We start from the raw sequence: 26,927 nt of genomic DNA on the forward strand, positions 1-26,927 counted from the left end.
TGAAACACAGCTTTCCCATTTCAGTTTAGCACACCTTGAGTTGTGTGGCGCTCACACCTCCCATTCCTTTGTCAGACAGCTTGGTTGTTAGGAAGTTTTACCTTATGTTGAGTAGAAACTTCTTTCTTCTACTGTTCCTCCCTCTCCCTGCACTGGTCTAGGTTCCCAGAACAGGCCTGCTCCCTTTTGCCTATGAAAGCCCTTCAGAGACCTGTGTGACAAGGTCCTCACTCAAACCCTCTTTCCTCTTCTCCCCACCTACTTGAAGAAAGTTTGGTCATGGAAAGAACCCAGTCTACATCTAGTGAGGAGACTGGGAATGGACATTCACCAGGAGAGGAGGTTTATGGCCAGAGAATGCTAGAAGGCCTCTGGGTTTCGGAGGTGGTTTTTTCAACTGCCCACCTTGACCATCCTGATCTAGCCCTATCTGTTGGATCTATGCCTAGAAGAGGGAGGCAAATTCTGTTTAGCCATCTTGAATATAAACATTCTCTTCAAATCTCACAGCAAAGTAAAGAAATATTTGGCATTGGCCATAGCTGAAGAGTCTCTAGCTGCTCACTTTTCTAGCCTTCTCCACACCTGCTCTTTGTGCCCAGAGGGGTAACAAGAGGAAGGATTGTTTACGATGCTGCTGCCTGCCAGTCCTGTCAGTCTGCCCAGCATGCTTGCCCAGGGCAGGAACACTTGACTCTGTCCCCTCCCAGCTCTCCAGAGGTTCTATCAAGGAGCCATGGAGCAATTTAAAGCTCTGGTTGTTTAGGGGCCAGTTTTAATCCCAGAAGCAATTTAAAGTTTGCTAAGAGACAAAAAAAAATTTTTTTAAGAGACAGTCCTCACAGGGGTTAGGGCCTGTGTCCCACAAACCCAATTAGACAAGTTGCAGACCTCTCTCTGTAAATATTAACTCTTATTACAAAGAAATGTTCCTCAGAAACTCCCCGTGCTCTCTTTGTTGAACTTTGTGGAAGTAGAAGCACTAACTAGGTCTGATTGTGCTTTGACCACAATGTTATATCTGTCTGAGGGGTGCTACTACCTGTCTTTGCACAATTAAGTGTCACAATGAGAGGGCAAAAGCTTACCTTGACCCAGACACACTGGTCACCACGTGTTCCAGAGTAGGTGGCCCTTACTACAGTCCCTTAGCACTAGTTTAAAGTATACTAGTATTTATATATATTTTTATATGTTATATATATTATATATATATTTATAGCTGAATAATATTTCATTTTTTTATTAACTTTTATTGAGCTTCAAGTGAACATTTACAAATGAAGTCAGTCTGTCACATATAAGTTAATATACATCTTACTCCTTACTCCCACTTGCTCTCCCCCTAATGAGTCAGCCCTTCCAGTCTCTCCTTTGGTGAAAACTTTGGCAGCCTCCAACTCTCTCTATCCTCCCATCCCCCCTCCAGACAGGAGATGCCAACACAGTCTTAAGTGTCCACCTGATATTATTAGCTCACTCTTCATCAGCATCTCTCTCCCACCCACTGTCCAGTCCCTTTCATGTCTGATGAATTGTCTTCGGGGATGGTTCCCATCCTGTGCCAACAGAAGGTTTGGGGACCATGACCGCCGGGATTCCTCTAGTCACATCCAATAATATTTCATTTTATGTATACCGCAATATGTTTATCCATTCATCCATTGATGGACATTTAGACTGTTTCCACCTTCTGGCTGTTGTGAATAGTGCTGCTATGAATGTATGTGTACATATATTTGAGTGCCAATTTTCAACTTTGGGTATATACCCAGGCATTTGTCTCTTTATTATTGAGTTTTAATAGTGTTTTTGTTTTGTTTAATTCTGGATACTAGACCCTTATCAGATATGTGATTTACAAATATTTTGTCTGTGGCTATCTTTTCACGTTCTTGATAATGTTCTTTGAAGACCAAAAGTTTTAATTTTGATGAAGTCCAATTTATCTATTTTTTTCTTTGGTTGAATGTGCTTTGTTGTCATGTCTAAGAAACCATTGCCTAATCAAAGATTAGGAGCCCTGATAGTACAACGGTTAAGTGCTTGGCTGCTAAGTGAAAGGTTGGCAGTTCGAACTTACCCAGCAGCTCCAGGGGAGAAAGACCTAGTGATCTGCTTCCGTAAAAGATTATAGTCAAGAAAACATTGTATAGAGAAGGTCTATTCTGTCACATGGGGTCACTATGAGTTCAAATTAACTCTGTGGCACCTAGCAACAACAATCAAGTATCATAAAGAGTTACTTCTGTATTTTCTTCTAAGAGTTTTATTGTTTTGGCTCTTACTTTTGAACTATTTGGGGTTAATTTTTGTATATGGTGTGATGTAGAGGTCCAATTTCATTCTTTTACACGTGGCCATTATAATTTAAATCAAGACACTTCTAGAAGAGTTATTCGTAGTTTTTATAGACTGGCACTTTTCTGCAGTAAACTAGAAAGGGGTAGTTTTCTAATCAGGGCTAAAAATTTCTTTAATAATTTTTTAGGCTGTCATTTTAACATAGCTAAAAGTCAGTGTCTCAGTTATCTAGTGCAGCTGCTATAACAAAAATACCACAAGTGGATGGCTTTAACAAAGAGAAATTTATTCTCTCACAATTTAGGAGAAATTTATTCTCTCACAATCTTCCCCTGGACTAGGAGCTTCTCTGCACAGGAACCCTGGGTCCAAAGAATGTGCTATGCTCCTAGTGCTTCTTTCTTGGTGGTATTAGGTCCCCCTGTCTCTCTGCTTGCTTCTCTCTTTTATATCTCAAAAGAGATTGGCTTAACAAAGAAGTTTCCGGGATAAACTGAATGCTTCAAAGGTCAGTGGAGCAAGGGTGGGGGTTTGGGGACTATGGCTTAAGGGGACTTCTAAATCAATTGGCATAATAAATTCTATTATGAAAACATTCTGCATCCCACTTTGAACTGTGGCGTCTGGGGTCTTAAATGCTAACAAGCAGCCATCTAAGATGCATCAATTGGTCTCAACCCACCTGGATCAAAGGAGAATGAAGAACACCAAGGTCACACAATAGCTATGAGCCTGAGACAGAAAGGGCCACATGAACTAGAGACTTACATCATCCTGAGAGCAGAAGAACTAGATGGTGCCTGGCCACAACCGATGACTGCCCTGACAGGGAGCAGAACAGAGAACCCCTGAGGGAGCAGGAGAACAGTGGATGCAGACCCCAAATTCTCACAAAAAGACCAGACTTAATGGTCTGACTGAGACTAGAAGAATCCTGGTGGTCATGGTCCCCAAACCTTCTGTTGGCCCAGAACAGAAACCATTCCCAAAGACTACTCATCAGACATGGAAGGGACTGGACAATGGGTTGGAGAGAGATGCTGATGAAGAGTGAGCTACTTGTATCAGGTGGACACTTGAGACTGTGTTGGCATCTCCTGTCTGGAGGGCAGATGGGAGGGTAGAGAGGGTTAGAAACTGGCAAAATGGTCACGAAAAGAGAGACTGGAAGGAGGAGTGGGCTGACTCATTAGGGGGAGAGTAAATGGGAGTATGTAGTAAGGTGTATATAAGCTTATATGTGAGAGTGACTTGATTTGTAAACTTTCACTTAAAGCACAATAAAAATTATTAAAAAAAAAAAAGAAAGATTGGCTTAAGACACAAGCTAACTTTGTAGATTGAGTCCTGCCTCATTAACTTAACTGCCACTAATCCTACCTCATCAACATTGCAGAGGTAGGATTTACAACACATAGGAAAATCACATCAGATGACAAAATGGTAGACAATCACCCAATGTTGGGAATCATAGACTAGCCAGTTTGACACACATTTTTGGGGGACACGATTCAATCTGTGACAGTCAGTCTCTCAATAGTTAACTAGGAAGAGATTTGATTTGATGTGTTTTTTAACCAGTAAGGGAAAGATGTTTTGTGTTATACCATGATCTGTTGCCACAATAGTGCTGTATAATAAACATCTAAAATTCAGTGGCATGCAATAATAAATATTTGCTCATTCACCTCAGGGTTCAGCAGATCTTGGCTGATTCTGTTGGGTTTGGCTGGACTCACTCATACCTCAGTTGTTCACCTGGCTCATGCATGTATCTACCAGTTGGCTCTGCTCCATGTGTCTCTCCTTCTTCTCCTGGGTCCAGTGGGTTAGCCCGGCCATGTCCTTCACATGGTGCTGGCAGAGTACAAGAGTACACAAGTCCAACCCAGCAAAAGCCTTTCAGCCTTCTGATTGTGTCACACTCACTAACATCCCACTGGCCGGGAGCAAACCTCCATCCTCTACTGATGCTTATGTAATCTTCGTAACGACTGAGGAAAAGAAGCCTGGAAGCCCCTAGGTTGGGGACTTATAGCCCACAGTCTACCTCTTGCCTAAGGCTAGAGACTGGCATATTTTGGGTTTTCTGTTAGGGAAAAGGTTCATCCATCTGACCCCTCACTTAGACCCTCTATAGCCACACATGACATACACGCCACATTTCTCTGGGCACGAGGGTGGGGTCAAGAGAAAGTTGAAACGTACTGGGAGAGAGACACCTGTATGTTTATGGAATGCCTGTGTGCTAATTACTTTTCTGTGATCTGCAGGTAAATATTACCTTGTACTCTAAGACTGCCCCAGGCCTGGGCACTCTTCCTTTTGGAGGTCCCACCCCACATCATGTCAAGATGCACCCACTTCCCACTTTAAGTGTAATTTCGTGGTAAATTTGAAATTATTTTTTCTACTTCTGTTATTCAAAATATTTGGCTTACAAGTGGCTCACTTAGTTTACAATTCTATGACTTCTCAACAGTAAAAATGACAACAGAAATTTTTACAAACTGAAAGTACTTAATCTACCAGTGTATAACAGTTTATCAATTACTATGGCTTACATAATGTTTCCTTTTACTGGCATAAAAACAAACATTTATTAAGACTTTTTAGTTTTTATTTTATTTTTATAGTCAAGAGCCAACAGCTTCTAGGCCTAAAACATCTTTGAACGTCCTTGAACTCCATGGACCTGACAACTGGGCCCTCATGCCCAGTGGGTAAAATGGCCCTGTTTATTCTGTTTATGAGTAAATAACACTCACACAATAAAAATTAGAATCCACTGTAGACATGAAAAGTAAAGAAATTTAATTTGTCAATAGTTTTAAGGCCACAGTTTTTTCTTCGAACAAAAGGAATTCACTGAGTTAATTTCCTAGGGAGTCAGTGGTACATGAAACATCTAAGAAGGACACATAGGTTTGATACACACACCATTCACAAATCCGTGCTGAGATTGACTGTTGTCTTCTCTGTCAGGTTGGGTTTCCTCTAATGGGGAAGTTTTCTTGCAAGACACTTACTGGGGAATGCTCTTCAGATCAACACCTGTGGGGATGGGAAGGCAGCAGGTCAGGGCAGACGGAGAACTTGAATTGCCATGGGGATCTCTGGAGCTGGGATGGCCCTTTCATAATATCCCCATTTGAGGTGAGGAGCACTAGGCCTTATATGACATTGACTAGTTATTGGATGCTGGCTGCCCCTGAGAAGGGGATGTAATCTTGGGTGAGGTTGAAGAGAGACTCAGCTGAATGTTATCAGCCACCAACACTTCCAGCAGGTGGGGTAATGAGTGCTTCAGCCCTGGTAGGGTGGGGCTGGGGATCTGGGCAACACACCACAGCATCCACTACACATTCTTAACCAATACTTCTCAAAGTTTAACATGCTTATGAATCACCTTGGGATCTTAAAATGGAGATTCTGATTCAGTGGGTCTGGAATGAGACCCAAGATTCTGGATGTCTAATATACTCCCAGGTAATGCTGCTATTGCACCAGTCAACCAGGAGCTGACAGCCATGGGCACGTAGGCAGACTTCCTCATGATCACAGGGTACCTAAGGGGGTTGCAGACGGCCACATAGCGATCAAACGCCATCATGCCCAAAAGCACACACTCTGTGGCTCCCATGCAAAAGAGAGAAACATCTGCACAGCACAGCCTGAGAAAGAAATAGTTTTCTTTGGGGTCAGGAAACCATCCAGGACTAGGGGAACTGAGGAGGTTGTGTAGCAGATGTCCAAGAAGGAGAGGTTCCCCAGGAAGAAGTACATGGGTGTGTGCAGGCGGGAGTCAGACACAGTCACCAGGATGAGGACCCCATTGCCCGGTAGGATCACCGGGTACATCAGCAGGATGAGCACAAAGAAGGTTTTCTCCAGCTTTGGGTGGGCTGAGAGTCCCAGCAAGACAAACTCTGTCACAGCAGACTGGTTGGGAGATTCCATTTCAAACTCTCCCTTCCATCCCTAGGAATATCGAAGGCAGAAAATCCAGGTTTGGTTTTTGATGTTGTGCTTGGGTCAATACATACGGACCATGCATTGATGTATGATGTCCCTAGAATTGTAAATAAATTTATTCTCTGGGATTCAACTAATAAAACCAAGTTATCTAAAAGCCAGATTGTGTATCACTTATAAGCATGAAGAGGAAACCTTGGAAATCTAATGAAACTTAATAAAATGAAATACATTTCTATCTAATCAATAATATCATTATTCTTAAATCAAAGGTGTATGTCTACATATATGGTGTGTCTCTAGCACTTTCTGAGAAAGCAGGTGCCTCTGAATAACTCTGTCTATATCATATAATTCGGGACCAAAGGCCATCACTGCTCAGTGTTCCTGGCTTTCGAGGACATATGACTCATTACGCTGGATCTCTACCTGCTCACCAGCAAGTTTGTATTATAATTTGACCTCTCATGCACATAATCTGCATATTGAATTTCTGGAGCATATTGCATGGAGTTCCCACCAAAGTCTCTAGAAATCTGATCTGAAGAAGCAAGCTCATGTGTTTCCTCCTGTAAATACACCTGACCTGTCTGCATCTCTGTTGTCCTAGGATTTAGCCTGAGGAATAAAATCCTCCCTGATTGTTGCAGCCCATAATTCACATCCATAGCCTGGGTTAGGTAGGGACTTGAGGCACACTCACATCACCTTTGATGAGAAATGCCATCCAATGGCATTTGGAAGCTTTGAAGACATGATCATATATAAACCTAATCAACCTCTCAGAATATCCAGAGCCATACTACAGATCATCACGATTTTACTGCCAAAGAGATTTGGAACACCAGACATCATCAGACCCTGCTGGAGGGTGTCCCAAGTGGAGTGGAATTGGCTGTCTTACCTCCACCTTACCTCAGGGTGTCTACCTGAGTGCTGGCTAAAAATACAGATTTCTGGATACTACCTTTGCAGATTGTCTTGGGAATCTGTTTTTTGTTTGTTTGTTTTAAATAAGTGCTCCCTATGTACTTCTGATGTGCACCAGGCTTGGGAATCACTGACTTATTTCAACACATCTCTGTTTAAAGGTGGAGAAACTGAGGTCAGCAGAGAGATTTGTGAATTGTACATGGTCCTGGAGAAATTTGCATTTCTAACAAGTTCCCGGGCAATGTTAATGCTGCTGGTTAGGGACCAATTCTGAGAACCGCTAGTAGAGCAGTGGTTCTCAAAATTTGTTATACATAAGAATCACAGGAGAATCTTGTTAAAATACAGATTCTGATTCAGCATCTCTGGAATGGAAATGTAAATTCTCAGCAAATTCAACTGGTTTGAAGCCCTGCCCTGAAGAAGGGGTACTTTTTTCTAACTGATCTGCCAATTAGAGGGAAACCTTTTGGAATCCACCCACCCACATGCTGGCTGATTTTCTAATGGCACAGTAGTGAGATCAGTGCCAGCAGCAGCTGATGGGAGATCACCTGTCTAAGGTTACATGCCCTATTGGGGCAGAGCCAGCCCTTGAACTAAGTCCTCCTGGCTCCCAGGCTGGGCCTCTTCCCATCTCTCCACATCTGACCACATTCTCTGATCAAATTGACATGATCAAATCTACAGTTGTGGGGTGGCGGGGCATTTCTGCTGAGGACCGGGCAGGTCCACCGAGCCTTGGTGGGTAGAGGTGCCCTATAAGGCAAGATGGGCAAGAGTACTAACTGCATATAGCTCCTACAGCTATCATTCTGCTCAAGGCTGGGGAAGAGGGGAACTGGGGACAATTGAGAGCTATAATGAGACATTTCCAAACAGATGATCTCAGTTTACCAGCACTTAAAGGATGAAGAATTATTTATAGAGAACAGCTCCTTTAGTATCATTGATTGCAGCATATGAGGCTTGGCAGGATCTTTGGATATTAAATCAATCCAGTCGCCACTGCTAATCTGCCAGTTATAGTCATCCTCTCTCCAGTAAGTAATTTCTCAGCCTCTGTTTGAACATTTTTAGCAACTGGGCATCGGGGCCTCCAATGTCATTGGCAAGAAGCTGGGGTTATTAGAGTTCTTCAGGGACCTGAAATCTTTTTCTACCTTCTGCCTGCATTCACCGATCCTAGCTCTGCTTTACGTGTTCACACAAAACATGTCTGCTCCCTTGGCATGGTAGCAGCCTTCGGAGCTTTGGAAATAGTTGCATTTTTCTCACCCAGTTCTACCCCTCCCTGCACAGCTCCCTCATACACAGCCTCTTATGTTCCCTCCTAACTGGGGAAGAGCTGGCCAGAGAGGTCACCCAGCACTTACCTAGTGTGGAGTCCAGCCCAGCCTGAGTCTATTGCTTACAGGAAAGCAGGTCTGTGGAGTGGGGAGGCTACAGCTCACCTGGATCAGGAGAAGTGATAGCCTGTGGTGCCATCTGTCCATCTGGGGGCCACCTAGCCATAAACAAACAGGTCACACAGGCCATATTTCTCAGAGCTGCCCTGGCAGCACGTACTCTTTAACTGTTATCTAACTTACTGGTTCTTTTAAATGACACTCGGCGTAGAGGGCTCCAGAGCATGACCCTAGCTTGAGAAACTACAGCTGCTCACATGCCCTTGACTGACCTTGGGGCTCAGTGAGACAAGGAGAAAAAGATAGGCACTCAAGGCTGAGGCTCAGCCAGGAGCCCCAGCCTGGAGGAGGCTGCATTCCAGGGTGGACTAGGAAGCCATTCTCAGGCAGTGGGTCCCACGCCCTCTCTTCTCTGTGCTCTACACTGTTCTCCAGAGGATCTCATCAAGACTTTCTCAGAAATTTAAGGGCCAGGTTGCCTGGGGCCAGGTTCTATCCCAGAAGCAATTTAAAGTTTGGTGAGATACTCAAAGAGTTTAGACTTCACACCACAGGTCCAATTAGACAATGTTGTGGAGATCTACCCAAAGCTCCCTCTCACTACAAGGAAATCTCAACTCAGAAAGTTTTCTGGCTTGAGGTAATCAGAGTTCTCCTGGGCTTGACCTCAACTATTGGTCTCAGGTGTCTCTGTTACTGCCCTTCAAAGAGCTAAGAAGAGAAGAAGAAGGGCAGCAGGGCCTCAGCGACCGAGGTAGTCATTGGAAGTTTTGGATCAGACAGATTTGCTGACCACTCATACATTCCCTTCCCTCCACACAGTGACCCGGCTTGCTCACTCTCAGTGCTACTACCACTCTGAACAATTTCTATGCTACTAAAAATTGCCAGGGACCAAAGAGTGGAGGCAGAAATAGAGACATGATGGTTGGAAATGGGTCTTTGCCTTTTCAGACCCAGCAGAGTGGAAATATCTATAGACTGAGGCATGACTGAAAGTGCCACAAAGTTGTCCAGGAGGCTGGGTACAGGAGGATTCTGAAGTGTGCAGAACCAGGCCAGGGTCAACATAACGGGATGGAGAAAAGAGTGGCCCTGGGAGATATTTAGGAGGATGAAATGATAGGATATAGAGACAAATCTGGGGTGGGAAATGAAGGGTAGAGAAGAGTCAACAATAGCCAAGATACCAAATCTTGAGAGCTGGAAGAAAGACAGGAAGGAAGTAAGGAGTAGCTGGGCTGGTGTTTGGAGGGTGAGGCTTCAGGGTTGTTTCTGACATTTCAAAACACAGTTTCTGAACATCCATTGTACCCAGTTCGTTACTGGAAATAAAGATATGATTAAAAAATGGTTTTTGTAATTGAGAAGTGAATGGATTTGTTGTATTTGAGATAACAGTGAAACATTAACGGTAATAAGAATCATCATTTATTTACAACTGCTTTACAAATTCTGTCTTATTTAATGCTTCCATCAGTCCTATGAGGTAGGTATGCTGATGCTTGCATGTGAGTAGGTGGAGGGACCCTCGTTTGTTAGGCTACAGTGCCCTGCATTTACTATGTTTAGCATCTTTGGCCTCTGCCCCCTAAATGCCAGGAGTCTCCACACCTATCATGCTCAGATTTCCTCAAGGGTTAGGAGATGTCATGCTGTTCATGGGGGAACAATGGCACAGTCAGCTTTCATGGCTGAAAAGACAGTGGAATGTCAATCACGATTGAGTGGCTACTGTTGCCTGTCTATGGCAGGGCTCTATGTCCACCAACTCCAGACTATATACATATACATATATACAGAAAGGGAGTGCCTCGGTGGCACACTGATTAAGGACTACAGCTGCTAACCAAAAGGTTGGCAGTTCAAATCCACCAGCCGCTCCTTGGAAACCCTATGGGGCAGTTCTACTCTGTCCTATAGGGTTGATATGAGTCAGAATCAACTCGACGGCGATGGGTTTATATATACATACACACACATATATATAGTCTATGTGAAAATACCAGAAAGATATTCACCTGTGTTTTATTGACTCCCAGTGCCCTCTATGCAAAGATATTTGACTGTGTGGATCATAACAAATTATGATTAACATTGCAAAGAATGGGAATTCCAGAACACTTAATTGTGATCATGAGGAACCTGTACATAGGCAAAGAGGCAGTGATTCAAACAGAACAAGGGGATGCTGCGTAGTTTAAAATCAGGAGAGGTATGCACCAGGGTTGTATCATTTCACCATACTTATTCAATCCGTATGCTGAGCATATAATCCGAGAAGCTGGTCTGTGTGAAGAACACAGCATCAGGTTTGATGGAACACTCATTAACAACCTGCAATATGCAGACGACACAACCCTACTTGCTGAAAGCAAAGCAGACTTGAAGCACTTAGTGATGAAGATCAAAGACTACAGCCTTCAGTATGGATTACACCTCAACATAAAGAAAATACAAATCCTCACAACTGTACCAACAAGCATCATCATGATAAATGGAGAAAAGATTGAAGTTGTCAAGGATTTCATTTTACTTGGATCCACAATCGATGCCCATGGATGCAGCAGTCAAGAAATCAAACGCTGTATTGCATTGGGCAAATCTGCTGCAAAAGACCTCTTCAAGTGTTAAAAAGCAAAGATGTCACTTTGAGGACTAAGGTACGCCTCACATAATTTGGACATGTTATCAAGAAGGACCAGTCCCTAAAGAAGGACATCATGCTTGGTAGAGAGAGAGTGAAAAAGAGGAAGATTTTCAATGAGATGGCTTGACACAATGGCTGCAACAATGGGCACAAACAGAGCAATGATTGTGAGGGTGGCACAGGATGGGGCAGTGTTTCATCTTGTTATACACAGGGTCACTATAAGTTGAAACCAACTTGATGGCACCTAACAAAATAGTCTATAGACTCTAGACTATATATGGACACCTCGGTGGCATAGTGGTTACCAAAAGGCTGGCAGTTCAAATCCACCAGGTGCTCCTTGGAAACTGTATGGGACAGTTCTACTTTGTCCTATAGGGTTGCTATGAGTTGGAATTGACTTAACAGCAAAAGGTTTGGCTTTGTTTTTTTTTATTTAGACTATATATACATAGGAGCCCTGGTGGCACAATGGTTAAGCCCTCAACTACTAGCCAAAAGGTTGGCAGTTTGAACCCACCAACCTTTCTGCTGGAGAAAGATGTGACAGTCTGTTTCTGTAAAGATTTACAGTCTTGGAAACCTTTTAGGCCAGTTCTACTGTACCAAAATGAATTAGTCAACATTCGACCATTTCAGGAAATAACATATGATCAGGAACCAATGGTACTGAAGGAAGAAGTCCAAGCTGCACTGAAGACATTGGTGAAAAACAAGGCTCCAGAAATTGATGGAATACCAGTTGAGGTGTTTCAACAAACGGATGCAGCACTGGAAGTGCTCACTTGTCTATGCCAAGAAATTTAAAGACAGCTACCTGCCCAACCGACTGAAACAGATCCATGTTTATGCCTATTTCAAAGAAAGGTGATCTAATGTTGTTGTTGTTAGGTGCTGTTGAGTCAGTTCTGACTCATAACAACCCTATGCACAACAGAACAAAACACCGTCCAGTCCTGTGCCATCCTTACAATCATTGTTATGCTTGAGCTCATTGTTGCAGCTACTGTGTCAATCCACCTCGTTGAGGGTCTTCCTCTTTTCCACTGACCCCATACATTGTGAAGCATGATGTCCCTCTCCAGGGGCTGATCCCTCCTAACAACATGTCCAAAGCATGTAAGATGAAGTCTCGCCATCCTTGCTTCTAAGAAGCATTCTGGTTATACTTCTTCCAAGACAGATTTGTTCATTCTTTTGGCAGTCCATGGTATATTCAATATTCTTCGCGAACACCACAATTCAAAGGTGTCAATTCTTCTTCTATCTTCCTTATTCACTGTCCAGCTTTCACATGCATATGATGCAATTGAAAACACCATGGCTTGAGTCAGGCGCACCTCAGTCTTCAAGGTGACATCTTTACTTTTCAATACTTTAAAGAGGTCCTTTGCAGCAGATTTGCCCAATGCAATGTGTCTTTTAATTTCTTGACTGCTGCTTCCATGGCTGTTGATTGTGGATCCAAGTAAAATGAAATCCTTGACAACTTCAATCTTTTCTCCATTTATCATGATGTTGCTCATTGGTCCAGTTGTAAAGATTTTTGTTTTTTTATGTTGAGGTGCAATCCATACTGAAGGTTGTAGTCTTTGATCTTCATTAGTAAATGCTTCAAGTCCTTTTCACTTTCAGCAATCAAGGTTGTGTTATCTGCACAACGCAGGTTGTTAATGAGTCTTTCTCCAATCCTAATGCCCTGTTCTTCTTCATATCGTCCAGCTTCTCGGATTATTTGCTCAGCATACAGATTGAATAGGTATGGTGAAAGGATACAACCCTGATGCACACCTTTCCTGACTTTAAACCACTCAGTATCCCCTTGTTCTGTCTGAACAACTGCCTCTTGATCTATGCAAAGCTTCCTCATGAGCACAGTTAAGTGTTCTGGAATTCTCATTCTTCGCAATGTTATCCACAATTTGTTATGATCCACACAGTTGAACACCTTTGCAGAGTCAATAAAACACAAGTAAACATCCTTCTCTGCTTTCAGCCAGGATCCATCTGACATCAGCAATGATATCCTTGGTTCCATGTCCTCTTCTGAAATGGGCCTGGATCTCTGGCAGATCCCTGTCAATACACTGCCGCAGCCGTTTTTGAATGATCTTCAGCAGAATTTTGCTTGAGAATGATATTAATGATGTTCTGTAATTTCTGCATTTGGTTGGATCACCTTTCTTGGGAATAGGCATAAATATGGATCTTTTCCAGTCAGTTGGCCAGGAAACTGTCCTCCATATTTCTTGGCATAGATGAGTGAGCACCTCCAGCACTGCATCTGTTTGTTGAAACATCTCAATTGATATTCCGCCAATTCCTGGAGTCTTGTTTTTTGCCAATGTCTTCAGTGCAGCTTGGACCTCTTCCTTCAGTACCATCGGTTCCTGATCATATGCTACCTCTTGAAATGGTTGAACATCGACTAATTCTTTTTGGTATTGGTGATAGAAAATGCTGGAGATAGGTGATCTAATAGAATGTGGAAATTATCCAACTGTGTCATTAATATCACACACAATTAAAATTTTGCTGAAGATCATTCAAAAGTGGTTGCAGCATTACATCAACAGGGAACTGCTAGAAATTCAATCCAGATTCAGAAGAGGACATGGAACAAGGGATATCATTGCTGATTTTAGATGAATCTTGGCTTAAAGCAGAGAATACCAGAAAGATGTTTACCTGTTTTATTGACTATACAAAGGCATTTGATTGTGTGGATCACAACAAATCATGGATCACATTGTGAAGAATGGGAGTTCCAGAACATTTCATTGTGCTCATGAGGAACCTGTACATAGACAAAGAAGCAGTTGTACAAACAGAACAAGGGGATACTGCGTGGTTTAAAATCAGGAAAGGTGCACATTGGGGTTTTGAGTCATTTCATCATACTTACTCAATCTTATGCTGATCATACAATCAGAGCAGCTGGACTATGTGAAAAAGAACATAGCATCAGGATTGGTGGAAGACTCATTAACAATCTGAGTTATGCAGATGACACAACCTTGCTTGCTGAAAGTGAAGAGGACTTGAAGTACTTACTGATGAAAATCAAAGACCGCAGCCTTCAGTATGGATTACACCTCAGCATATAGAAACAAAAATCCTTGCAACCGAACCAGCAAGCATCGTCATGATAAATGGAGACAATACTGAAGTTGTTCAGGATTTCATTTTATTTGGGTCCAACATCAACACTCGTGGAAGCAGCAGTCAAGAAATCAAATGACACACTGTATTGGGCAAATCTGCTGCAAAAGATCTCTTTAAAGTGTTAAAAAGCAAAGGTGTTACCTTAAAGACTAAGGTGTGCCTGATCCAAGCCATGGTGTTTTCAGTGCATGCTAAGGCTGGACGATGAATAAGGAGGACCGAAGAAGAATTGATGCCTTTGAAATGTGTTGGGGAAAAATATTGAATATACCGTAGACTGTCAGAAGAATGAACAAATCTGTCTTGGAAGAAGTACAGCCAGAGTGTTCCTTAGAAGCAAGGATGTTGAGACTTTGTCTCATGTACTTTGGACATGTTATCAGGAGGGACCAGTCCCTGGAGAAGGACATCATACTTGGTAGAGTAGAGGATGATCGAAAAAGAAGAAGACCCTCAATGAGATGGATTGACATAGTGTATGCAACAATAGGCTCAAGCATTAACAACGACTGTGAGGATGGCACAGGATGGGGCAGTGTTTTGTTCTGTCGTACATATGGCCGCTATGAGGTGGAACCGACTCAATAGCACCTAACAACAGCAACAACACTCTGTCCTCTAGGGTTGCTCTGAGTCAGAATTGACTCAATGGCAATGGATTCAGTTTGGTGTATGTATGTACATATATATATATATATATATATATACACACATACATATATATACCTTATTGGTTCTGTTTCTCTAGAGAACCTAAAACAGTTCACTTTGTCAGAGAATTCTTACACAGAGCAAATGGACCCCTAATGGCTCAGAAGGTCAGGGGAATCCGGCAGATACATACCATTAATTTGCATTCAGGCAGCCTCCAACAACTTCCTGTGGTATTACAGCCAGAGTGGTATCCAGAGAGTCAGAGCAATGGCAGCTTCTCCAGGGTTCCAGCCACTTTCCAGCTCAGACATCTCCCCCTTTTCTAACTGGATATTCCACAGGCACCTCAAACACATATGTCCCAAACTGAATTCATCTTCTCCCCTAAAATCAGCTCCTTTGTAAATATTCTCTACCTTTATGGTCTCACCATCATCCATCATCTAAACTAGAGATATTGACTCCACTCTCCTGCGTGCTACATCCAACCAAACTAATCTTGGGTGTTTTATCTACCAGACATTTCTTGAACCTTCCTGTCTTCACTATTCCTCTGTAACTGACTTGGCTAGTGTCCTTATCTTCACTTGCTTGAATAACTATAAGAGCTTCCTATCTGCTTTCCCTATCTCTTCAGTTTTTACCCTCCTCCTCTCAGTCTTCCTCCACACCATGCCCGGAATGATCAATCTAATATGTAAATATGGTCGTGTCAGATCTTTGCTTAAAACCCCTATGTGCCTTCTCACCACCCCTTCCCCCACCCCCAGAGGAGAAAATTCTAATTCCTTGAGATGCCCAAAAGACCAACAAAGAGTCTGGCCCCTACCTTCCTCCCCATCAGAAGCACGTGCCCCTTTATGTTCAGACAACACTGCTCTGCTGGTCCCTCCCCACCCGCTGGGGCTCTCATTTCCTTGCCTTTGTTTATGCAGTCCCTTCTGCACAGGATGCTGTCCCACTTCCCTTCCTCCAGCAAAGTCTATCCCAGCAGTATGCTAGTAAATGTTTAACAACTAGCTCTCCAAGTCAAAAAAAGCCCGAAGTTGTAACATTTGCTTATTTCCATGGTGTAAATACTCCCTTCTGCCATAGCCAATTTCAAGCTACCGATGAAGTCACTGAATGGGAGCTGGGAGGAGATGCCACAATTGGAGAGCCAGTGCAAGCTAACTCCAGCACACCCTGGTCTTGGAGATCACCTCCTTCAGGAAGTCTGGCCCCTGCTTGAATGATCCAGTGACATCACTAGGGTTGGTGTCACCCAGTGTGGAAACTCACGGGTCACACCCCCCTCCCTCTGTGGACCTCCTCCATGTTGGGGACTGATGTACAGAATCCTTAGTAATGTTTATTATCAATTTTAATCATAGAATAAAATATGATAAATAAGTAGTTGTAAATTGGGTAAATGTAATATTTCTTAGATTATATGAACACTAACAACGAAACCATTTTGTAAAATCTTTTGCACTGAATTACATTAGTTACAATATTATTAGAAAATTAGTGGAAGCCTTTTTTATTTTTCTCTTTCTTTTCCTTTAATTACTACTTCATTCCCAAAAAGGTTATTAATATAGGTTCACAATACTAATTATCAAAATATTGTAGTTAAAACACCAGACAAAATCAGCGACTCTAAAAACACCAGCAGCAAGGCAACCAACAGGACATGCCTTTAGCGTGTGCAGACGAAACCATGTGATTTGAAGTGTCATTGTAATTGAGTAATAATGACAGCTCAGAACAGAGCACATTAGAAGGTTCGAAAAGTAAATTAGTATAGAGTTTTAGTCTTGTAGGTATATTGATATATGTAAGCTGGGCTTATGAAAAATGTTTTTGTTGTTATAACTAACTACAGAGGTATTTTTATAAAAAATAATAAATTTCTGCTAAAACACTGCACAAAAATTTTATATACAGTCATTTTGTGTCATCCCCTCTGATGGTGTCATCTGGAGGAATCTGTAAGCCCTGTACCCCCCTAATGATGCCACAGCCTGGATCAGGTGCTTCCCTCTGGGTTTTCACAGCAGCGTGGGTATTCTCCCTGTCTGCACTTCTTAGCCTTGTTTGGAAATTATCTTTCATTGTGCCTCTCTCTTGCCATTAGAGGGTGCATTCCTGAAAGGCAGAGATGATGGGTTACTCTGTCCATGTCTTTTTAACTCCTGTGGAGTTAAAAAAAAAAAACCCATTGCTGTCCAGTGGATTCCAACTCATAGAGACCCTGTAGGACAGGATAGAACTGCCCCACAGGATTTCGAAGGCTGTAAATCTTAATGCCAGCAGAGATGCAACATGTTTCTTCCAGAGAGCAACTGTTGGATTCGAACTGCTGACCTTTTGGTTAGCAGACAAGCACTTAACCACTGTGCCACCAGGGCTCCTTTTCTGTGGAGTAGAGGCTTAATAATCATTTGCTGAATAAAGGAACGCATCCAATCTCTGGACCCATTCTGGTCCTCGGTCACATTTTGTCAGTGACTCCCACGAGGTCTTGGAGCACATGCACAAATGATAGGAAGCTGAAAAGACAGCCACTGACTGAAAGGACAGGGTGGAGAGTAATAATCGAGGAAGAATCCAGAAATCTTCTTCAAGGGACCATACCCAGCGAGATAAACATTTAGAGCGGGAGTGTAAGTCTTTCATTCAGACCCTGCAAGATTACTGCGTAAAGTACAGACAGACTGGAGGTGATGGGTTTTGGCACAGGGGAAAAGATACGAGATCTGAATGAGTCATGTAAACACTGACCAGAAGGCTCTTGGGCTCTCTGTTAATGGAATTACTGTATTGAAGGAGGGAAGAGGGATGAGGAAGAAAGGGAGGAAGGAAACAAGGAACAGAGAGAGGAAGGCAGCAAACAGCAAACTTTTAGGAGTGGCTTCAACATAATTGGATCTTGGGGATGTTATCCCAGAAGGGCAGAAAGTTTCTAAACTGAGTATAACTCACTTCCCAAACTTTAAGTGACTTCAGGGACTACAAAATCCCCAAAGAACGAACTGGAATTTAAATTATCTTCTGAAGGTGATGGCCAGTCCTTTGGAGATTGTGCTCCCAGCACTTGAGGCAGGTGGAGGGGAGGGAACTGGCCTGACCCTTCACCTGTCACACATTCTGAGCCCTCACCCTGTTGCTTCAGACCCAGTGTCACTATTTCTGACATGTGGTCTCTTTCCCAACCCTTAGGAAATTAACACTTCTTGTTCACCATGGTTCTGATAAAGGTAAGTGCATGTTTGCTAAAAGGTATACCAAAATTTTCATTAGCACAGCTACATTTTGACCATCAAGTTTGATTGTAATGGACTGGAGGCTTGAGAAGGGGATATATGAAGCAATTTCACTAAAAAAAAAAAAAATTTTTTTTTCAATTTCACTAATATGATATTATTCTCAGAGAGTCAAATAGACCCTTTAAACTGCAAGAGTCTCCAAGATCATCTGGCATTACCCCATCATTGTACAGAGTGGAAGGGGCTTGCCCAAGGCCACACAGAGGGGAAGTGACTTGCCTAAAACCTCACAGTCTCCTTCTCGCACACTTCTTGGTTAAAACTGTTGGGCTCTTTGTCCTTTCGTAGTTAGAGTCCAGAGTTCAGGTAGTAGTAATGAGCCATGATTCTGGATCTGGTGATGATGACTTAGAGTGAATATTTTCTTCACCCAGGGTTCTTGGAAGAGGCCAGAGGGCTGGCTGACACAGAGTGAAAAGCCAGCAGGAGGACTAATTTACTGCCTCAGCATCACAGGTAGCATTGTGTCCCAGGCACTGTAGCCACCTTCATTCTCAGTGCTGACCAGTCTTTCTGGTCCATTCCTGGCTGAGACACTTGCCTCTAAGAGATATATAAAATTTTAGTGTTCCTAGCAGAAAAAGTTAGTGATTCTTGCTTATCTTCATGCTAAAGCCAAGCTATTACTGAATATTTGGAGGGCTGTGTTACGGAAGGAGCCCTGGTGGTGCAGTGGTTAAGAGCTGTGGTTGCTAACCAAAAGGTGGGCAGTTCAAATCTACCAGCCGCTCCTTGGAAACCCTATGGGGCAGTTCTACTCTGTCCTATCCCAGAAACCCAGTGCCGTCAAGTCACCAGAGTAGAACTGCCTGATAGAGTTTCCAAGGAGCGCCCGGCGGATTCAAACTGCCGACCTGTTGGTTAGCAGCTGTAGCACTTAACCACTACGCCACCAGGGTTTCCTGTCCTCTGTCCTACAGGGTGTTTATAAGTCAGAATCAACTCAATGGCAACAGGCTTAGGTTTGTTTGTTTGTTTTTGGATGTAGAAGAAGGATTAACCTCCTTTTGGGGCTCCAGAGGGCACAGCCAGGCAAAAGTTACCAGGAGGCAGATTTCAGCTCATTTTCAAAGAGAAACTTTGTCAAAAGTAGTCCCAAGAGATAAAGAGCTCCACATCACTCAGGTAATCAAGTCTAGGCTTGAAGACTACGATCAGGGATGTAGTAAGGGGGCTTTTTGTGTCTGGCTCTTCATACTGTATATTTTGTTCTATGATTCATCTATGTTATTTCATGTATCTTCAGTTCATTTGTTCTCATTTCTGTTATAGTATTTCATTGTATAAATTTATCACGATTTATTTGTCCTGTCTATTGTAGATGGATGTTTGGGATTATTATGAATAATGATGCTATGAACTTAATTGGCCGTGCTTTTTTGTTAGTGTGCGTACCCATTTCTGTTGGATATATATCAAGAAGAATTTTTGAATTAGAGGGTATGTATAAACTAAACCAAACCAAACTCGTTGCCATCAAGTCGATTCCAACTCATAGTGACCCTACAGGACACAGTAGAACTGCCCCATAGGGTTTCCAAGAAGTGGCTAGTGGGCTCAATCTGCTGACCTTTTGGTTAGCAGCTGTAGCTCTTAACCACTGCACCACCAGGGCTCCAGAGAGTATGTATAGTTTCAATAAAGTAAATAAAACAGTTTTTCAAAGTGGTTTTATCAATTTACATTCCCGTCAGCAGTGTATGAGAGCTCCTGTTGATCCATATCCTCACCCACACTTATATTGTCATCTTAAAAAACATTTCACCATTCTGATGAGTGTATAGTGGCATCTCATTGAGGTTTTAATTTGAATTTCCCTGGTGATGTTGAGCATCTTAAAAAAAAATATTTATAATCTAGTAGCATATTAAAAAAAGATACATTTATGACTAGGTAAGGCTTCCTATCAGCACTGCAAAGGTGATACAATAGTGTATACCTATTAACATTTTTATTATAACTATATAAAGAGAAAAAAGTCATATGATCATCTTTGCAAATGTTGCAAGAATTTTGATTCAATATTCAACATCAATTTTAGAATTTTTTAATTAAAAAGAAAAAGACACTGATGCTTTACTTCTTAAACATGGTTCCATGTGTATATTCCTACACCAAAATCAAGCCAGCTGCCACCTACTCAGCTCTGACTCATGATGACCCCATGTGCATCAGAGTGGAATTGTGCTCCACGGGGCCTTTAATGGCTGATATTTTGGAAGTTAATTGCCAGGCCTTTCTTCCAAGGCACCTCTGGGTGGACTCAAACCACCAACCTTTAGGTTAATAGCAAGCGTGTTAACTGTTTGCACCACCCAGGGATTCTTGATACATAAATAGGTAGACGGACAGACGCACTCACATAAGGAGCCCTGGTGGCACAGTGGTTAAGCACTCAGCTGCTAAGTGAAAGGTCAGCAGTTTGAACCCACCAGCCACTGCTTCCTTAAAGATTACAGCCGTGGAAAGCCTACAGGGTCCTACAGGGTCACTGTGACTTAAAATCAACTTGACAGCAATGGGTTTTACATATAGATTTGTATATAAGGAGCCCTGGCGGGGGGGCGCAATGGTTAAGCACTCAGCTCCTGAAAGGTTGGCAGTTCAAACCTACCCAGTAGCTCTGCAGGAGAAGGACCTGGTGATCCGCTCCTATAAAAATTACAGCCTAGGGAACCTATGGGGCAGTTCTACTCTGCCACGTGGGGTTGCTGTGAGTCAAAATCGACTCGACAACACTTAACAGCAACAGCGAGTTCAGTTCCTGAACAATGCATCTCACGCGCAGCCACCACCTGTCAGGGGAGGCTTGCGTGTTGCTATAACGTTGGACAGGTTTCAGCAGAGCTTCCAGACTAAGACTAGGAAGAAAGTCTAGGAAGAAGGGTCTATGGACAGATGAATCTGCAACTGATCGCGGAAATGGTGCAGGACCAGGCAGCGTGTTGGTCCGTTGTGTGTGGAGTCACCCAGAGTCAGAGAAGGACTGTATGACACAGTATAACCATACAGAAAAGACGAAAGCTAAATACTCCTCTATAGCACCACAAAGACAATGGACAAAGTTTAAAATAGATAAGCCAAGAAAGAATACTAGAAGCATATTATTTAGAAACATGAACGTAACGGCCAGAAGAGACAGCTGAAATAATAAAAAGTGATCACCTGCGGGGAAGAAGTGGCTAGGGTAGAAGGGAGCAGGGCCTCTTTTTTTACAGTAAATCTTTTGGTATTATTAGATCTTAACAATGTGCATGTGTTACTTTGAAGAAATTAAAAATATAATACAGATTATTTACTGAAACAAGTGGAAAGTCCAAAGTTGTAAAAGAAAATACAAATAATTGATGCTCAAAAAAAAAAATGTTTACTGGTCATTTTTACATCCTCTTTTGTGACGTTTGTGTTCAAGTCTCTTGCTCATTTTTTCTGTTGGATTTTCTGTTTTTTTCTTACTAATTTGTATAGGAGTATATTATGTTTGGATGCAAATCCTTTGACTTGTTTAAGTATTGAAAATATCTCCCCCAATCTATTTCTTGCCTTTTCATCATCTTTATGATGTCTTTGCATGAATACAAGTTCTTTATTTGGTGTACTCTAATTTATCAACCTTTTCCCTTTATGGCTAGTGCTTTTTATGTCTTGTCCAGGAAATCTTTGGCTACTCAAAATTCTAAATTAATTGGGACTTTTACCTTCTTTCTGAATAATGCAAAAGTCTTAGAACACTTTAACTCCGTTCACACTCCTGATTCATATGATGCTGTTATGTATTTTAATTCAATATGTATTTTAAACCTAACAAGGCATTACCCTGCTATAGTTTTGTACAGTTTATATTTACTAGATATACCCACATATTTATAATTTGTATTGCTTTTCATTCAGTCTGGCATTTCTGACCCTCCATTTCAATAATTTTCTTTCTGCCTGAGGAATAGCCTTTAGTTTTTCCTTTATTGAAGATCTGCTGCTAATGAATTCTGGTTTTTTTTTTTTTTAGTATGTCTGATAATATCTCTATTTCACTTTCATTTCTGAAGGACTTTGGGAGGGGTATAAAATTCTAGTTTGGCACTTTCTTTCTTTTAGCACTTAAAATATAATTTTATTATCTTCTGGTTTTCATTTATTCTATTTAGAAATTAGTCTAATTATCACTCCCTTGAAGGTAAATTATCTTTTTTCCTTGTACTTTCTTTTAAGATTTTCTATTTGTCTTTCATTTAACAATTTTACTCTCGTGAGCCTACGTGTAGGTTTCTTTTTATTTATTCTATTCGGAGTTCTTAAACCTTTTTGAATTTGTGGCTTGATGTCTTTCATAAATTTTAGATTGTTCTCAGACATTATCTCCTCAAAAATTACTTTGCGACTTTTCCCCTCTGTTTCTCAGAACAGTTACACATATTAGACCTTCCCACAGAATTTTATATATCTCTTTCATATTTTCCATCTTTTTGTTTCTCCATGCCTTATTCTGCTCATTTTGCATATTTTCTTCTCATCTATCATTCAGCTCATGAATTTTCTCCTTGAATGTGTCCAATTTGCTCTTATATCTATCCATTGAGTTCTTGCCTTTTTCAGTTCTAGAATTTCCACTTGGTTCTTTATTTGCCAAAATTCTCAATCTTTTCTCTTATCTTCTTGAACATTGTAAGCATTGTTATTTTCAAGCTTGGGTCTGGAGATATTGTAGATCTCTTTTTATTTTCTGATTTTTTTTTCCTTTTGGTTTTCATTTATGTTGTCTTGTCTCCTTCTGTGCCAGACATCTATTTGAAAAATTATTTGTAGAAATGATTTAGGGACTAGAATGATGTTATCATCCTCTGTCAGGCACTTGAGAGCACTGAAAATCTGGGATCACTTCCATCCATTTTTAGGGCTTGAGAAGATTTGAAACTGAGCTACAGTACCTGTAAGTGCCTGCATCTTGATTTGCCCTTATTTATATCGTGGTATCCTTTGGGGTTCCATCCCAAAGGAAAAAACTTTAGTTAGGGGCCCATCATGATGGGGCTTGTACTTCAAAACCTGTTCCCCATCTCTACAAGGCTGTCAGTAGTGCTACTCAGGCTCTCGGTGGCCGCCTCCAGAAAATGCAAATTCCCCAATTGAAAAGTGTCCTCAAGTACTGGTCTTACCTCTCTAGGTCCCCAGCTTTCCCAGAATCATGATCTTGTAACTCCTTATTGTCTTATTCTCTCTCCAATGCTTTACATATATGTTTTATATATTTTGTCCAGTTTTTCTAATTGTCATTTGCAGGACAGTTGGTCCAAATTACCTTACTTGTTCTTACTGTAAGCCAAAGTTAAATATTGATGTCTGTTACTTTTTTCCTAGCACACCATAGAGATGCTCCAATTGCTGGAGTTATTCTTGAATTGGTCAGTAGGGCAAGGATTTTTCCCTGGCTGCCCAGACACTTTTCAGAGAATGCTGGAAGTTGGCCTTCTGAGTTCCTGCAGATGACAGAGCAGATGCACCATGGTAGGATTCAATCAGACCTCATCTATGATAGGTTTCATTCTCCTGGGACTCTCTGCCCACCCAAAACTGGAGAAAACCTTCTTTGTGCTCATCCTGATGATGTACTTGGTGATCCTACTGGGAAATGGTGTCCTCATGCTGGTGACCATCCTTGACTGCCGCCTACACACGCCCATGTATTTCTTCCTGGGGAACCTCTCCTTCCTGGACATCTGCTACACAACTGCTGCAGTCCCCCTCATTCTTGAGAGTTTTCTCGCTCCCAGGAAAGCCATCTCTTTTTCAGCCTGTTTTGGGCAGATGTTTCTCTCCTTTGCCATGGGAGCCACAGAGTGTGTACTCCTGAGCATGATGGCATTTGATCGATATGTGGCCATCTGCAAACCCCTTAGATACCCTGTGGTCATGAGCAAGGCTGCCTATGTGCCTATGGCTTCTGGTTCATGGGCAGCTGGTATCATCAACTCTGTAGTACAGACTGTTCAGGCAATGCGGCTGCCCTTCTGTGGGGACAATGTTATCAACCACTTTACCTGTGAGATCCTGGCTGTCCTGAGGTTGGCCTGTGCTGACATCTCCATCAATGTGATCAGCATGGTTGTGGCCAACATGATCTTCCTTGCAATCCCAGTTCTGTTCATTTTTGTCTCATATGTCTTTATCCTTGCCACTATCCTGAGGATCCCCTCAGCAGAGGGGAAGAAAAAGTCATTCTCCACCTGCTCTGCCCACCTCACAGTTGTAGTTGTTTTCTATGGGACCATCCTCTTCATGTATGGGAAGCCCAAGTCTAAGGACCCACTGGGGACAGACAAGCAGGACGTTTCAGACAAGCTCATCTCCCTCTTCTATGGGGTGGTGACCCCCATGCTCAACCCCATCATCTACAGCCTGAGAAACAAGGATGTGAAGGCTGCTCTGAGGAACCTGGTGGCTCAAAAACACTTTAACTGAGTGTCACAGATTGCCGGAACACATGACCTACAAACTCCTTGTTGTACTACAATGTGGAGAAATGGTAACCCAGAGAAGTCCATAGGCTGACAATGGAAAGAACCTCTCTATTTCTGGGACTGCTCTGTTAGTTTGTTGGCTTCACACAGAACCATACCGTATCATACCTTAGCTACATTTTGCTGCCCAAATCTTAAATCCTCTGATACCAGAATTTAATGAATATCTGTGAGTTAACAGATGTGGGCAATGGAGACAAATAAACAAAAAGTTACAGCGGTGCTGGGATCTTGGAGTACACTGTTTTATCCTGTATAGAACTGCTGCTTACTCTACGCTGCTTTGGTCTCATCCCAGAGAAATTTGTTATATCTGATGTAGGGATAAATTAGAAAACATCATCACCCCAACGTACAAGGGTGTACCTTACCATCATGGCGTGTCTTAGCTCTAGAAATAGTGGGACTTAGCAGCTGCTTTGTTTTGATCTAATGAACACTATGAATTTGCCATTCACCACATTCTCTTTATTTTTCACTGCAGGGAAGCTCAGAAGCAAACATGCCACCCCCACTGCGGTAGTAGTACAGTGCTGCATAAATAGGTGCCAGCGGCTCCCAGACTTTTTTCCATCCAACTGAAACGACACATGGTAGTTATATCCAGCACACACTGCCATGAGTATGCGCACATTGTGATGAAATCCCAAAAGGATTGTGGGAAGCAAATGCAAAAATAATTTTCAATCCTGCAACTAATGCCAGGCTAGCAGTATCAGTTACTCTCCCCTAGGTGGCACGGGTAAGATCAGCTGTGGGTTCTGTGCAGCTCCAGAACTCTGAACAAGTTCAGGACTTTCTCCTCTGCTTAAGGATCTTATTGAAATATGAGTGCAACAGACTGTATTATAGTGATCATTTTAAATCCACTTTATATTTATAGAAGTCAGTTACTACTGAACTTTGGTCCTTTAACCATTATTTGTATATGACAAGATGTTCTCTTTTTCTTTCCTCCCTCTTCCTTCCACATCCCCATGTTAAATCAGACCCAAGTCCTTGCCTTGGATATATTTTTTTGGTGGTAGTGCAATGGGTTCTACAGAGACGATGATCCAGGCAACTAAAAAATCTGAAATTCATCAGCTCCTTCACCTTTTTAAAAATCTAACCCCACTAAAGATATACATTTAGGTGCCCTGAAGGGGAAGGGGAAGAGAAGAGCACCCTTGAGTACACGAAGAAAGGAGGGATTCCCAGAGGCAGGGAAGGGGCAGGGGTTGGCAGACTCACCTACTACTCCATGGCAGAGCCCTAAGGCCTCGGAGGGAATGGCTGCTTGATGCTCCCACACAAAGTTTCTCAAAGATGTTGGTTCCCCCTCACTGGTACATTTCATCGTGAAGAGGGTGGCCTTTGGGCCTTCCCAGTAAAAATCATTGGGTGGTGAGTTCTTTAGTCTCACATAGTAAGTCCATTCTACCATTCACACACTCCCTGAACCTTCTAATCTCTTCCTCCATACTCTGCAAAAACAATTCCAGCCTCCTCATCCCATTTACTATAGATTATTGTTGTGTCCCAGCTTCATGATCCCTTTATAGCAGTGATTAGGAGGTGTCCTTGCCTTTCATCTTAAGTCAGGGAGACTGCTCCGTATCAAGAAACTCTCCCCATCCAGTGTTGTATACTCCTCAGTCCAACACCTTTAAGATCAACTCCCATACATATTTCCCTAGTTGCTTCTGGTATATACTAGCCAAATTCTTTTGGTGAGTAAGCTATTTCATCTCAGAGCAGGAACTTCACTGAATGGAGGTATGAGAATAGGCCAGGGTGAATCTTCAGGAAGGTATCTACCTTAGATGAGGTCTTTGCATGATGTCCAGGTAAAGGGAGGGGGCTTCTTCTGTTGGCCTGGAAGACTCAAGGGAATCTGAGGGTTCATAATTCTCAGGTGCATCCACTCAAATATCCTCATCTTAGGACTCAAGGTCCCACTCTTTACCTATCAGAACCTTGATTTTTGCACTGTAAACCTGTCCTACACATTCAGTCTCCTTTGTAG

At 42.2% G+C, this 26,927-nt stretch overlaps 1 protein-coding gene across 1 annotated transcript; it reads left to right on the forward strand.

Moving 5' to 3' along the window:
* The first annotated feature begins 23,778 nt into the window (after positions 1–23,778).
* Positions 23,779–24,860, forward strand: LOC126083219 (olfactory receptor 13C7-like). The gene has a single exon (XM_049896699.1). It carries the CDS (start codon positions 23,904–23,906, stop codon positions 24,858–24,860), a length of 957 nt encoding a protein of 318 aa, XP_049752656.1. The 5' UTR covers positions 23,779–23,903.
* The last annotated feature ends 2,067 nt before the right edge of the window (positions 24,861–26,927 follow it).

This window comes from Elephas maximus, chromosome 9, assembly GCF_024166365.1.
Source record: "Elephas maximus indicus isolate mEleMax1 chromosome 9, mEleMax1 primary haplotype, whole genome shotgun sequence".
Lineage (NCBI taxonomy): Eukaryota > Metazoa > Chordata > Mammalia > Proboscidea > Elephantidae > Elephas > Elephas maximus.

Coding starts and splice junctions, on each gene's coding strand:
- LOC126083219 (XM_049896699.1), top strand. CDS start 23,904: ATGGTAGGATTCAATCAGACCTCATCTATGATAGGTTTCATTCTCCTG.